Source organism: Citrus clementina, unplaced genomic scaffold, assembly GCF_000493195.1.
Source record: "Citrus clementina cultivar Clemenules unplaced genomic scaffold, Citrus_clementina_v1.0 scaffold_3, whole genome shotgun sequence".
In the NCBI taxonomy this organism is placed as follows: Eukaryota; Viridiplantae; Streptophyta; class Magnoliopsida; order Sapindales; family Rutaceae; genus Citrus; species Citrus x clementina.
In genome coordinates, this window is record NW_006262339.1 from 32,700,822 (window position 1) to 32,715,691 (window position 14,870).

At 36.3% G+C, this 14,870-nt stretch overlaps 3 protein-coding genes across 3 annotated transcripts; all 3 read left to right on the forward strand.

Moving 5' to 3' along the window:
• Positions 1-2,250: 2,250 nt before the first annotated feature.
• On the forward strand, positions 2,251-3,501 carry LOC18049485 (ankyrin repeat-containing protein BDA1). The gene is made up of 3 exons (XM_024187395.1): positions 2,251-2,453; positions 2,599-2,857; positions 3,322-3,501. The coding sequence occupies exons 1-3, from the start codon at positions 2,251-2,253 to the stop codon at positions 3,499-3,501; spliced, it is 642 nt and encodes a 213-aa protein (XP_024043163.1).
• A 4,948-nt stretch (positions 3,502-8,449) lies between these two features.
• Positions 8,450-9,071, forward strand: LOC112100372 (ankyrin repeat-containing protein BDA1-like). The gene has a single exon (XM_024189705.1). It carries the CDS (start codon positions 8,480-8,482, stop codon positions 9,020-9,022), a length of 543 nt encoding a protein of 180 aa, XP_024045473.1. The 5' UTR covers positions 8,450-8,479; the 3' UTR covers positions 9,023-9,071.
• Positions 9,072-10,181: 1,110 nt separating this feature from the next.
• Positions 10,182-12,216, forward strand: LOC18049486 (ankyrin repeat-containing protein BDA1). Its single transcript, XM_024187396.1, has 3 exons — positions 10,182-10,448; positions 10,588-11,173; positions 11,217-12,216. Exons 1-3 carry the CDS (start codon positions 10,378-10,380, stop codon positions 12,039-12,041), a joined length of 1,482 nt encoding a protein of 493 aa, XP_024043164.1. The 5' UTR covers positions 10,182-10,377; the 3' UTR covers positions 12,042-12,216.
• The last annotated feature ends 2,654 nt before the right edge of the window (positions 12,217-14,870 follow it).

The following is a 14,870-nucleotide window of genomic DNA, read 5'->3' on the forward strand; positions in this document are numbered from 1 at the left end:
TAAAATATAATATTTCTCTCTAAAATCATCTAACAAATTAATAATGAAGATTTCTTTATAATGTTGTATGAGTTTTTATAGTATTAATAGTCGAATTGTTGTAAATTCTTGAATTTTAATGTTTTAATCTCTACCATTCATTTGATATAGTGGATAAAAAAAATTAATTATTTAAATAATAACAGGTAACCTTCAGGTTGCAAGTAAATGTGGATTTTTTTTTTAAAGAAAATTTATATTATGTTGGATAAAAACCCCACATTCAATGGTGGGATCATTTGATTTAATATTATAATCTTTACCCTTAATTTAATTTTAATAGTTAAGTAATTATGTAGTAAATAATTTGCAAGTTGTGATATTTCTTCATACTTTAAATTATTTTTTATCTAATCAACTGATAAATACAAATAATTAATTTTGGAATTAAAATTCTTATGTACTGGTTCTATCACTTTACAATTTTACATTTTTTTTTTGCTTTTACATTTAGCATTAAAAATATATGTAATAGCATTAAAATAAATGTAATTAACCTGTAATATTATTTCAACAATACTTTATTTAAAGATATTTCATAAAATCTTATAACAATTTGTATTGTATGAATTTAATTACAAAGCCATTAATACTTAGACAATAATGAATTGGCAATGGAGATTATTAGGCTAAAGCCTTCATTTGCCAAGAAGCCCAACCAAGATGGCTTCTCTCCCATGCACTTGGCTTTGCAAAAATGGTCAAACTCAAACAGTGCTTCAGCTGATAGATACTGATCCGGAACTCGTTCGTGTTAAAGGAAGGGAAGGCATCACTCCTCTGCATCATGCGTCTGAAGATGAAGACCTGTATCTCTTGGAGAAATTTTTTCTGTTTGTCTGAAATCTCTTGAAGATGTGACAAATAAAAGCGACACTGCTCTTCATATTGCTTTCAAAAACGATAAGGTTAAAGCTTTTTCAAGTCTTAACAAGACGCTCGCCGTCGGTTATTGGCCTTAAAGAAGTTGATCAATGCTACAACAAAAGAATCCTCAACTCAAGAAATAGGGATGGTAGCACTCTGCTACACATTGCAACATCAAAAAATCAAGTCCAGGCAAGCTTGAATTAATATGCTAAAAAATTCAGTTGAATGATTACATTGTTGCTATTCCCAATTGTTTTTTGTTTGAAAGTTTCGGAGTTGTATATTACATAGTGTCGCGCCCCCTATTGTTGTGAGCTGTAGAGCTCTCACTCACACCTAACTTACTTAGGACTGTTTTCTAGGTATTTAGGGAGTAGATGATTCCTAATTAATTAGATTAGGAGTAAGTTTTTCTAAAGATAATCATGCACATATTATTATGTTTTCCCTTTTAAGTATGGTTTCTTCTCATTCGATTAGGATACCTTATAGTAGCAGTATTACTTAAGACTTGTATATAAAGACCTCTTTGCAAGCATAAAATACAACAAGATCTAAGCCATAATTAATTTGCTCTCTAAGTTCCCTCATTCTCTCTTTCTTTGTCGTGATGCTACATTAAGAGTGTGAAAATCGGAAAAAGGACAAAAGACCCCTGTGGTTTAGTGAAATAGTTATGAAACCTACTTATTTTTAGAAATAATCATACAGACACCTTTTAGGATACACAAACCCAATTTATTTGCCAAACTTTAGGGGTCTATATGACTTTTCTAAATGTGAAAATGATTTACATGTCCCCAAAAGGGGTAATGTCGGACTATTTCTGAAAACAATCAGTCTCTATATGATCAATTTACTGAATTCATGAGTGTTGATGTCCTTTTTCCTACTACATCTTATAGCTTAAACACAGACTCACAAGCAAATAAAGAATTGATTTTTTCCATATTAAACATGTCTCATTACGTTATTCTAGTTTTGTACCATATTGTTACATTCCTTCATCATCTAGACCTAATATCAATGGCTTTCAATCAATTACATTACATTACAAAATGATGTAGAAGATATCATATGATATTTGTCTTATTACAGTATTACACATGACATTGCAACCTTAATTAATATAATCAGCCTAGAGTGTTCTTGCTCTACAAGTTATACACTAGGTGAAATCATAGCCCTTGATTTTGACACTTGATGAAGATTCAATCATTACTTGATAACTTGTAGAATTCAAATCAAATGCTTCTCTGAAGAATTTCATCAAACAACTTATTCCAAATATCAAACACCCACTCTTTTAACTTCAAAACTACCTAACGACTTTGTATTCACATGTCCCAGCAGATTGTAACGAGTTTATTGAACTGCAAAGTTGAAATAAATTCTTTGAATTCTGATGGCTTGACACCTTTAGATATTACATTACTTGATCAAACTCAGTCAAGAAATCAGGAGATTGAGTATATGCTATGCAGCGCTGGAGCATTAGAAGCAACTTCACTTCCTATTATGGCCAACTGCACAAATGTATTGAGGTAAAACAACTCTTTTGCTAAACTATGGTCCATATATGGATAATAATTATAAATAATATATTTCATTAATTTTCATTTTCATGTTATGTACATTGTAATTACTTGCTAAGAATATTGCTTAAATCAATTAATTAATGTCCTTCAGAACGGATCAGAGGTTGAACGAGGCTGCTCAAGCAAGAAATGTTGATGCCTTGTATGAATTAATATGGGAGGACGCATATTTTTTAGATCAGATAGACCGGGTACCATTTGTGGATACACCTTTACATATAGCAGCATCGATGGGGCATGTCAACTTTGCCTTGGAGATTATGAGATTGAAGCCATCATTTGCAAGAAAGCAAAACCAATATGGGTTTAGCCCTTTGCATCTTGCTTTGCAGAATTCACACACTCAAATGGTGCTTCGGCTCATAGATGTCAATAGAAATCTTGTTCATGTCTAAGAAAGGGAGGGTGTAACGCCTCTACACTATGTTGCTAAGTGAAGAAAATATGAAACGAAGTGTTTGGCTTAAAAGAAAATAACAGAGAAAATAATCTTCTGATTTTCCAGAACTTTTATTTTCATATAAAGAATGATTACATCACTTCTATTTATACTAACTAAACAATAACTAATTAAGAATCAACTCCAGCTAATCATTTTTTCAGTACACACTGTGAGTAATAACAAACTTTAACTAATTATGCTGAGCTAGCAGTCTAGACTATTGCGTTGCTTAACAGCTTCTGATAGTTTGACTTGAGTTGACCGAAGCTTTGTTTTCTCATGCTCTGCATAATGTGCTTCCTTAACACTGAGAAGGGAAATGTCGATCTTCTATATAAATTTCTAGCAGCTTGCCCATAGTCTATCCTGCAGGTGACAATTCGAAAAGAAACTGTTCTGCATGTTGCTGCAAAAAATGACAAGTTTGAAGTCCTTAAAGTCATGCTAGGATGGCTTCGATATGTTAACAAGGATGATATCATTAACCGGAAGGATGATGAAGGAAACATTTTGTTGCATATCTCAATCTCCCGAAGTCATATCCAGGCATGAAACATTTAATTTAATTTTGAGCTAATCGTCTAGTTATTCCTTGAATTTAATTTTTGATTGTTTTGCTTCCATAACGCAGATGGTGGGGGCTAATAACTAACAAAGCACGTGATCAAATAAATGCTCGGAACTCAAAAGATAAAGACAGCCATGGACATGGTAAAATTTCATTTGTAAACGAAACCTGAATTTCAAGAACTAGAGAGCACGGTGCACAACTTTGGTGGTCGAGAAGGTTCCTCCCTTGCTACCGTGGAGATTGCAGATTACTTAAAAAGAGGTTTGATATGGCGTCAAAAGGTGCTTTTGTTCTTTTATCGCTCATCACTGAGCATTACAGATGAAAATCGAAATGCACTGCTTGTGGTTGCTATACTAATCACGACAGCCACATTCCAAGCAGCGCTTACCCCTCCTCAGGATTTGTGGGGAAACAACAGCAACAACACCGACTTTGCCACAAACGTAGCCGCAACTGGCATTAATAACAATCGAACCGTCATCCAAGACAGCCAGCACGATCCACTGTCTTAATTAGGAGACTTTTATAAACCATTCATCATTGCGATTTCTATACTTTTCTCATTTTCAAATATTGTAGCGTTTTCTATAGCCATGCAAGTGATTCATCATCACCTCCTGAATTGCTTCGTAACCACTCTGGTGTATCCTCTAGCTGTCTATTTTTCCTTGCTAGCGACAAGTACAACCTCGACATTACTATTTACCTCCTTCTTGCCCTCTGACTTTCCTTACCCGCTTTTGTTGCTAGGCGGCTTTTTCTGCCCCTAATATTTGCGGTTGTTGCCCTTGTCCTTGCGACTCTCCCCTCCACCTTTGCCTTGGTTGGCCTTTTTGTCTTTTGGATTGGGTGGAGTATTCAGTGAGCGATTCTGCTATAGCGATGGCATCGTCAAGTGTTTGAACACCACACCTATCAAGCTCGGTCTTGGCCCAATCCTTGAGGCCATCTTGGAAGTAGAAGAGCGAATCCTTGTCGAACATGTCGCTTATCTCCAACATAAGGGTAGTGAACCCGTTGATGTAGTCCCGAATGCTACCCGATTGCTTGAGGCGGCGTAGGCGCGCTCGTGCTTCCTTCTCCGTGTTGCTTGGGGCGAACTGCTTTCAGAGTTCTTACTTGAAGTCGACCCAAGTGTCGATGGTGCAAATGCCCTTGCCCATCTCGCCATGCTTGCAATGCCACAATAGTTGTGTAGCGCCTCGAAGATAGGTGGGTGTTGTGCCCACTTTTAATGCCTCATCTCGTACGCCCATGGCATCGAAGTATTGATCAAGCCTAAATAGGAAGTTGTCCACGATTGTGGCGTTGCGTGTGCCATCGTAGGTGTCGGGCTTTGGCACGTCAATGCATTGCGCATCACTCGTGTTTGCAGAAGCTGAACTAGTGGAGAGTGTGTGCTTGTGCCAAGCCCAATCTGAGTGGACTTCATCAACTTCCGCACAGACAGCTCGTAGTTCATCTTGAACAAAGGTACAAAGTTTTAGCAACTCATCATGGAAAGATTGAAACTCACCTCGAAGAGTGTTCGCTTGCTCTTGGATAAGGGATTTTGTTGCCATCGTGAACTCGGCGTATTCTCCCTCGAGACCGACCACTCGTTCCTCTAGTCCCTCGAGGTTGTCTTGAGCGGTGGACAATGCGATTTCGAGAGTGGTTACACAAGGCTCCAATGCATCCACGGATGGGGCCTTGGACTTGCCGCGAGTCTTGCCTTGGGGGTGCTCTCCCTCACGGCCGTGGCTTGGTTCCAGTGGAACATCCAAACCAACAACACCCTCTTGCGATGGATTTGAAGGGTTGGCCATTGGTCGTGAGCTCACTTGCGTGGGTGCAAACCTTGCTCTGATACTACTTGTCACGGGATTAGTGTTTTGCGTAGCAAACCCTTGCGACACTTAGACAACTTTGCCGAATGTTGCTAAGTAAGCTTTGAGCTTCTTGACTAGCTAAGCCTAACGGTTTTCGAAGAGTTAGAGAGAAGAGAGCAATGGAGCCGAATAAGGAAACTTGTATTGCTTGCAAGAAAGATTACAAGAGAGCTTACAAAGTGTTTGAGTTGTTTGTTCTAAGCTTGTTTCTCAAATGCTAAATGCCCTAGAATTTGCTGGAATTGGGCCAAGCTAGCACTCTTGGCCTTGTCTTGGGCTCTTGGTGGACAAATTGGGCTACCAACTTGGGCAGTCCGTAACATTATGCTGCCCAAGTCTCGCGCCCGTAAGTGGTTCCCCCTTCCTACTGTGAACATTGTAGAACCCTCAAGAAATATTTTGTCTTTGTCTTGAAAGTTGCATTTATCACTTTACCGCTCATCAAAGTGCATAACAAATGAAAGTCACAGTGCAATACTAGTGGTTGCTGTAATTTGTTTATGAGATTCGGTGTTTCTTACTTAAGTCGCTGGATATCCTTCATTACAGAGGCCGCTAGATTTCAGAAGTTTTGGGCTCCATTTTGCAACTCTACCGACTCTCTCATAATGAGATGATTAATGCCCTTCGTTGGAATCACTGATGAAGCTGAACTTGGATCAAATCGGAGTGCTAGCTGGAGCTTACTTGGCAGCAAAGTTAGCTGTCATCACGTGGAGAGTAAATACAGCCTGAACTTTCCAACCTGAGTAAATTTACTGACTCTATAAATACAGAGATCTGCTAAAGTAGTCATTGCTCTGAAAAATTGGACAAAATAGTTTTTGGATAAGGATATGCCAGATTATAGATTGGTTTACTTTGTACTGGGTACTTCATATGCTGCCCATTTACTATGAGTGCGTTCCCTCTTTTGAGAAACATTCACAAGTCGAATTTAATCAATTAAAATGTGACTGCTTCTTCAATTCATAAGCCAAAGTTAAACAGTGGTAATTGTTAACCCTGATTTAAGAATCTATCATAATTTAGGAAGTATCACGAGGCAATATCCCGACACAAGCGAGTGATGACATTGTCAAATAGAAGCTTGAGCACCTATGCAAGTCTTGCTTTCAGTTACAATTTGCAGGTCTAATGATATTAAGTCACACCATTTTGTACAATGTTATTTGTATAAAACTGTTCCTAACTGGATCATCATTATTTATATCAAAGTTGATAAAGATACAAAGAAACTGGAAATGTTGAGTTTCAAAGTTCAAAACCTATGTAAAGGGGTGAATAGCAAAAGACATTAAAGATGCAGAACAATAGAAAAGACTAAATGAGGAAAAGAATAAGCAAGCAATGAAGAAGAGAAGAACGAAGTTGATAAAGATACAAACAAACAGGAAATGTTAAGTTTGGCTCTTGTTGATGAAGGTCGCCATGGCATATTGGCATTGATCCTAAAATCGAATTTCGCTTATCTGTTGTTAACATTTAATGATTCTGAGAATATTCTTTTCCTCACTGTTATAATATATATGTAATTTATTAGTTTTTCTGAAATAAAAATGATAGTTGGCTCGAGATTCCAATAAATTGAATTTCTTTTTTGTTATTTTGGGTAATAGTCCATCTCCAATTCCTGAAGATGGGCCTTCACTCAAAAATAGTTGGTGGGCAGTGGGCTATTGCTCAAATTTGATTTGATTTTAACAGCAAATTTTAATATCGTAGTTAAGATGGAATTTAAGGTCAAATATCAGTGCTGTTTTTGAAATTATGTCTGCTTATTTTATTAATACCTGTATATTAAATTGTACATATTCTATTAATTAATTATTAATACAATGTACGCTTTATCTTTACATCCTTTGCACTAAGGATGTATGTTGAGTGAAAAGCAGAAGGAAAGTGGAGGGGGCATGAGTGAAAGGGGAAAAAAAAGTGAGGAAAGTAGGGCGGCTGGGAGCATTACATAGAAAGAGGAAGAGAGGAATCAGAAGACAGAGTGACTCATGGCTCTCCTCTCATATCTTTTTCCAAGTTAATAAATGTCTGTCAAAGACTAAAAGGCACATGGATCAACCCATTTTTTCAGCCTTTGATCTCCCAAACACTTTGCTTTTGTTGTTTAAACAGAAAATATATATTTTATAACTTCTGGAAATATATAAACTGACTTGAGTATCAAACAGTTAATAACGAAAAAAATTTCAGTGCCTCTTACCATTTAAAGATGAATGTATGATTTTATAACTACACTTCCATTAAGCTATAATATCCTCATATTAATAAGATTAATTAGGTCTCAACATTATAGTTATGGAGGGATTTTTGTTTGAGTTACATTCCATAACGTTAATTTTAGCTTAATGTAACAATCACTATAATAGTGCCGCATGTACAAATTTTTGTTTTTATTCTTTGAAATTAATTTAAATTTTCAAAAGATAATTATATTACTTTTTTCAAAATGGATTGTCGTTGATTTGCATAAAAATGGATCGATTTTGAATGTATATAACAAATTGAATGGGATAGGATCATATGTGAACACCCTATTCATGATTGCATATGATATTGAGCATAACTTATTCGATTCTTACTTTTTATTTTTCAAAAGAAAACCAAGTAGTACCATTTATTCCCATAATAATAAAGTGAAATATGTCAATTTTTTTTTCGAACTTAATCGCATTCGAAAAATCTTCGATAGCACGTGGATAGGTTAATTCAATAAGAAATGGAGCTGATTGTTAAAGAGAGAACGGGAGAAGGAAAAAACAAAAAAAATGAGTCAAAAGCAAAAGTAAGATATTGCGCATTGTCCTGGGTATGACCTAGTCAGGAAGTTACCAAAGTAAGGTTTGTTTCTCCTTTGGAAAAAATCAATCTCCAAGAATCAAAAGCAGTCATGTTGATGAAGAAATTTTGTTCCCTTTGTCGTACTATACAGAGGAATGTTCGTTGAACTTATGTTGATGCTTTCCTCCCTGTTTCTTTAAGCTGATCATCTTCTTTAAGTTGTTGAAACTTTCCTCTCTGCAGGGTACATTTGGAGTTGCAACTTTCTTTGTGTTAATTAATTTCGGGGATGGAGGCTGCCGCTCAACTGAGGGATACCAATGCTTTGTATTCTCTAATTCGACAAGATCCGTATATTTTGGACAACTTCGATAGGATACCTTTTATCGAAACTCCCTTACATGCTGCTGCAAGGAGTGGAAATGTTGAATTGGCAACGGAGATTATTAGGCTAAAGCCTTCATTTGCCAAGAAGCCCAATCAAGATGGCTTCTCTCCCATGCACTTGGCTTTGCAAAATGGTCAAACTCAAACAGTGCTTCAGCTGATAGATACTGATCCGGAACTCGTTCGTGTTAGAGGAAGAGAAGGCATCAGTCCTCTGCATCATGCGTCTGAAGATGGAGACCTGTATCTCTTGGAGAAGTTTTTGTCAGTTTGTCCGAAATCTCTTGAAGATGTGACAAATAAAGGCGATACTGCTCTTCATATTGCTTTGAAAAACGATAAGGTTGAAGCTTTTCAAGTCCTAACAAGATGCCCTCCGTCGGTCATTGGCCTTAAAGAAGCTGATCAATGCGACAACAAAAAAAATCCTCAACTGGAAAAATAGGGATGGCAGCACTCTGCTACACATTGCAACATCAAAAAATCAAGTCCAGGCAAGCTTGAATTAATATGCTAAAAAATTCGGTTGAGTGATTACATTATTGATATTGCCACCTGTTTTTTGTTTTAAAGTTTCAGAGTTTGTATATTACATAGTGTCCCGCCCCCCATTGTTGTGAGCTGTAGAGCTCTCACTCGCACCTAACTTACTTAGGACAGTTTTCTAAGTATTTAGAGAGTAAATGATTCCTAATTAATTAGATCAGGAGTAAGTTTTTCTAAAGATAATCATGCACATATTATTATGTTTTCCCTTTTAAGCATGGTTTCTCCTCATTAGATTAGGATACCTTATAGTAGCAATATTACTTAAACTTGTATATAAAGACCTCTTTGTAAGCATATAATACAACAAGATCTAAGCTGTAATTAATTAGCTCCCTGAGTTCTCCCATTCTCTCTTTCTTTGGCGTGATGCTACATTAAGAGTGTGACAATAGGAAAAAAGACAAAAAAAAAAAAAAACCCTGTGGTTTAGTGAAATAGTTATGAAACCTAATTATTTTTAAAAATAATCATATGGACACCTTTTAGAATATACAAACTCAATTTTTTTGACAAACTTTAAGACCCTATGTGACTATTTCTAAATGTGAAAATGATTTACATGTCCCCAAAAGGGGTAATATTGGATCATTTCTGAAAATAATCAATCTCTATATGATCAATTTACTGAATTCATGGGTATTGATGTCCTTTTCCTGCTACATATTATAGCTTGGACACAAACCCACAAGCAAATAAAGAGCTCATTTTTTCATATTAAACATTTCTCATTACGTTATTCTAGTTTCGTACTATGTTATTACATTCCTTCATCATCTAGACCTAATATCAAAGGCTCACAATCAATTACTTTACTTTACAAAATATTGTAAAAGATATCACATGATATTTGTCTTATTACTTGATAACTTGTAGAATTCGAATCAAATGCTTCTCTTTTAATATCAAAGGCTCACAATCAATTACTTTACTTTACAAAATATTGTAAAAGATATCACATGATATTTGTCTTATTACTTGATAACTTGTAGAATTCAAATCAAATGCTTCTCTTTTAACTTCAATCATTACTCGATAACTGAAGCATTTCATCAAACAACTTATTCAAAAGATCAAACACCTGCTCTTTTAACTTCAAAACTACCTGACGAATTTGTATACACGTCCCAGCAGATTGTAAGGTGTTTGTTGAACTGCAAAGTTGAAATAAACTCTTTGAACTCTGATGGCTTGACACCTTTAGATATTACATTACTTGATCAAACTCAATCAAGAAACCAAGAGATTGAGGATATGCTACGCAGCGCTGGAGCATTAGAAGCAACTTCACTTCCTATTAGGGCCAACTCCACAAATTTATTGAGGTAAAACAGCTCTTTTGCTAAAGTATGGTCAATATATAGATAATAATTTTAATATTTCATTGATTTGCATTTTCATGTTATGCACATCGTAATTACTTGCTAAAAATATTGCTTAAATCAATCAATTAATGTCCTTCAGAACGGATCAGAGGTTGAACGAGGCTGCTCAAGCAGGAAATGTTGATGCCTTGTATGAATTAATATGGGAAGACGCATATCTGTTAGATCAGATAGACCAAGTACCATTTGTGGATACTCCTTTACATACAGCAGCATCAATGGGGCATATCAACTTTGCCTTGGAGATTATGAGATTAAAGCCATCATTTGCCAGAAAACAAAACCAATATGGATTTTGCCCTTTGCATCTTGCTTTGCAGAAAACACATACTCAAATGGTGCTTCGGCTCATAGATGTTGATAGAAATCTGGTTCGTCTCCAAGGAAGGGAGGGTGTGACGCCTCTACACTATGTTGCTGAGAAAGGAAATGTCGATCTTCTATGTAAATTTCTAGCAGCTTGCCCAGAGTCTATCCTGCAGGTGACAATTCGAAAAGAAACTGCTCTGCATTTTGCTGCAAAAAATGACAAGTTGGAAGTCCTTGAAGTCATGCTAGGATGGCTTCGATTTGTCAACAAGGATGATATCCTTAACTGGAAGGATGATGAAGGCAACACATTGTTGCACATCTCAATCTCCCGAAGTCATATCCAGGCACGAAAATTTTAATTTAATTTTGAGCTAATTGTCCACTTATTCCCTGAATTTAATTTTTTATTCTTTTGCTTCCATAATGCCGATGGTGAGGCTAATAGTCAACAGAGCACGTGATCAAATAAATGCCCGAAACTCAAAAGATAAGACAGCCATGGACATGGTAAAATTTCATTTGCAAACGAAACCTGAATTTCAAGAACTGAAGAGCATGGTGCGCAATGCTGGCGGTCGAGAAGGGTCCTCCCTTGCTACTGTGGAGATTGCAGATTACTTAAAACGAGGTTTGACATGGCGTCGAAAGATGCTTTTGTTCTTTTATCGCTCATCACTGTCCATTACGGATGAAAGTCGAAATGCACTGCTTGTGGTTGCTGTACTAATCGCGACAGCCACATTCCAAGCAGCGCTTACCCCTTCTCAGGATTTGTGGGGAAACAGCAGCAGCGACATCGACTCAGCCACAAACGTCACTGCCACCAGCATTAATAACAATCAAACCCACCAGCACTATCCAGTGTCATCATTTGACTTTTCTTACCGAATCATCAATGTGATTTCTGCACTTTTTTCAATATCAAATATTATAGCCTTTTCTATAGCCATGCAAGTGATTAATCATCACCTCCCGAATGGCTTCGCGATCACTCTGGTGTATCCTCTAGCCGTCTGTTTTTTCTTGTTAGTGACAGGTACAAGCCCGGTAATGCTACTTGCCTCATCTACATGTCTTTTCCTACTTCAGCGTCTTTTATATATACAACTGGACTTCTCCAAGATTCGATTCAGACGCAGCATCTGGATTTCAGAAGTTTTGGGTCCCGTTTTGCAACATTACCGAAGCTTTCGCAATGAGATAAAAGCAGCTGATCCCTAGCTAATGCCATGGACAAATCAAATATATCTATCCACTGGGTTGTTGATGATTTTCACTGCTGGCCGTATCTAGTTAGTTTGACATTCCCTGTTGAGTTATATATATTGCTGGCTTTGTTTTGTGTGACAAGGTGTGTTTCTCTGTACTGTATTTTAATTATGAGTTATATTCGTTTTCTAAAGGTCTTGCATGGTTCAGTATTAATTATTCTTGCTGTGTCTGATAATTGTATTGTTCATCTTCATGACTCTGAATGATGTTAAATTGTATGATCAAATCAAATCGTTGGGTAGTGGCTACAATCTTGTGTTAGAGATTTTCTGTTAACTAAGTTTTGGACGTCTTGTTTTGTAAATGAAAAACGATAAAGAAACTGAATACCGACATAGAGCACCGACAGACATAACCTGAATACGCGACTGGGGTCACGTATTTGTGTTTATTGAGTATTTTTCAATTAACAAAGTATATCGGACAAGGTGTACCGTTATTTCTGTCAGCATTCTGCCAATTTTTTCTATCTAAATATCATTATCGTTGTTCCTTTTGTATTGGGATTGCCATTTACCCACTTGAAATGAAACAAAAGCATGCTAACTCAGCTACAGATAAAAAGTTGCACCATAGCTCCATTGCCATGATTAATCCGTTCCTACAGTTGTATATGTATAAAATGCTGCAACCCGGAGCAAAACACTCTTCCATTTTCATGGATTGAAAATATAGAATCCACAAAACGGAAAAACTATAATGAAAAACTTAGAATATTACTTATAATTAGACAGATTAAAAGGCATTTTGGAAAAATAATTCATTGAAAATACAAGTAAAAATAGAGGGCAAACAAAGTCAAAATCTATATTTCTTCCCTATTTTTTTTATCTTCTGAGATCGCATGGCCAACTGCCTACTAAATAAGATTGTTTGAAAACCACTCATCTAAACTCATCTAAGCCCTTAAGCATCAAGCATCAAGGTGTGTATTGATCATTATTTTACTTAGAAATAATATTGATCAAAATATTCTTTTTTATATGTTCTTGATTTTCTCAACATCACTAATGTCACTTCCTTGGCGTCGATTGACGAGAGAGTCAGTGCTTAAAAGTTGGCAATGGCATAAGTCTGCTACAAGAAATACTGATTCAAAATTCCAAAACACTCACGGCAATATATAATAATAAGTATGACTCTAGCAATAGAGTGGAAGCCTACAGATGAAGAAAAACAAACAACAAAAACAGAAACAGAGCAATGAAAACAGACAAGGACTGTGTTTTAATGGGATTAAAAAACAGACACATAGAGCATATACATTTATGTTTTCTTGGAGAAGGGACAGCCTTGAGCTGCTGTTGAATCTTCAATTGATGAACCCTTCAACAGGCCTCCGAAAAGCTCAGCTGGATCATAATAAATCTCAACATCCTCTGCTCTAAGTGATTCATCAACCTATATATCAATTTTTTCATTCATCAGCACAGAGTTTCAAAGAGCTGTAGGTGTCGTTAATATATCAAAGTTGATAAAGATACAAAGAAACAGGAAATGTTGAGTTCAAAATCTATGTAAAGGGGTGAATCGCAAAAGACATTGAAGATGCAGAGCAATAGAAAAGACTACACAAGGAAAAGAATAAGCAAGTAATGAAGAAGAGAAAACGAAGTTGATAAAGACACGAAGAAACGGGAAATGTTGAGTTTGGCTCTTGTTGATGAAGGTCGCCATGGCATATTGGCATTGACCCTAAAATCGAATTTCGCTTATCTGTTGTTAACATTTAATGATTCTGAAAATATTCTTTTCATCACTGTTATAATATATATGTAATTTATTAGTTTTTCTGAAATAAAAATAATACTTGGCTCGAGATTCCAATAAATCGAATTTGTGAATTTTTGTTATTTTGGGTAATGATCCATCTCCCATTCTTGTGGGATTAACTTTACTGTTCCCCCTTCTAGGTATAAAAGTAAGATTTATAGTAGTTATTTATCATCTGCAATTGCAATAAACAAACCCAACCTGTTCAATTATCGTGTCAATCTTGAACAATCAAAACCCAATATTTAGTGTTGGATTCACTGGAGTCTCAAAACATTGTCACCCCACATGTAGGGGGACTAATAATCTAATATATTCTTGTAACAACTAACAATCACAGGAAGACTTGTTTATTCTCCAGTTTGCATTTTGCAGATTCAATAACAATAATGTAATATAACAAAGCAAGGTCCCCTCAGGTTTATTGTCGAACTTTAAACGCATCAATGGCCATAATTGAAGTAACGTTGCTTGTCTTCATGTCCAAATACAATAAAAAATTCTCTACAGAATTGTCAGCCCTTTCTATTGCAATTACCCACCGTAGCGAGTCGTGCGGGATTCTGGAGGCTCCTCTTCCATGATGCCTGCTCCAGTCGTTGTCAAGTATTCATGGATGGTTGTTTTGCGGTCTCCAAGAAAGGTGTGATCCAGAAAGTTGCTGTTAGCTTCATCTCCAAGATTCTTGGCTGCCAACACACTACAGAGGCATTTCAACAAGTTCAGTTTTAGAGTAGAGATACTAGCATGGCAAATAGAGTGTACAGCTCTCGATGCAAGGAATGACCAAGTTTGTGGAAGCTACTGGGCAGGGTGAAATAAAACAGCAATGACGGAAGGAAAAAAAATATATATATAGAAGAAGGCAAAGCAAAAGATAATTATTTGCCACTAGATGTCACTAGAAGTGTTAAACCCAGATCAATGAGAGGCATCAAAGGTATAATTTTTCTGTAAACCTTCCTGTGGGTATGCATGCATTTGAAGGCTTTGGCTTCCCAGGAG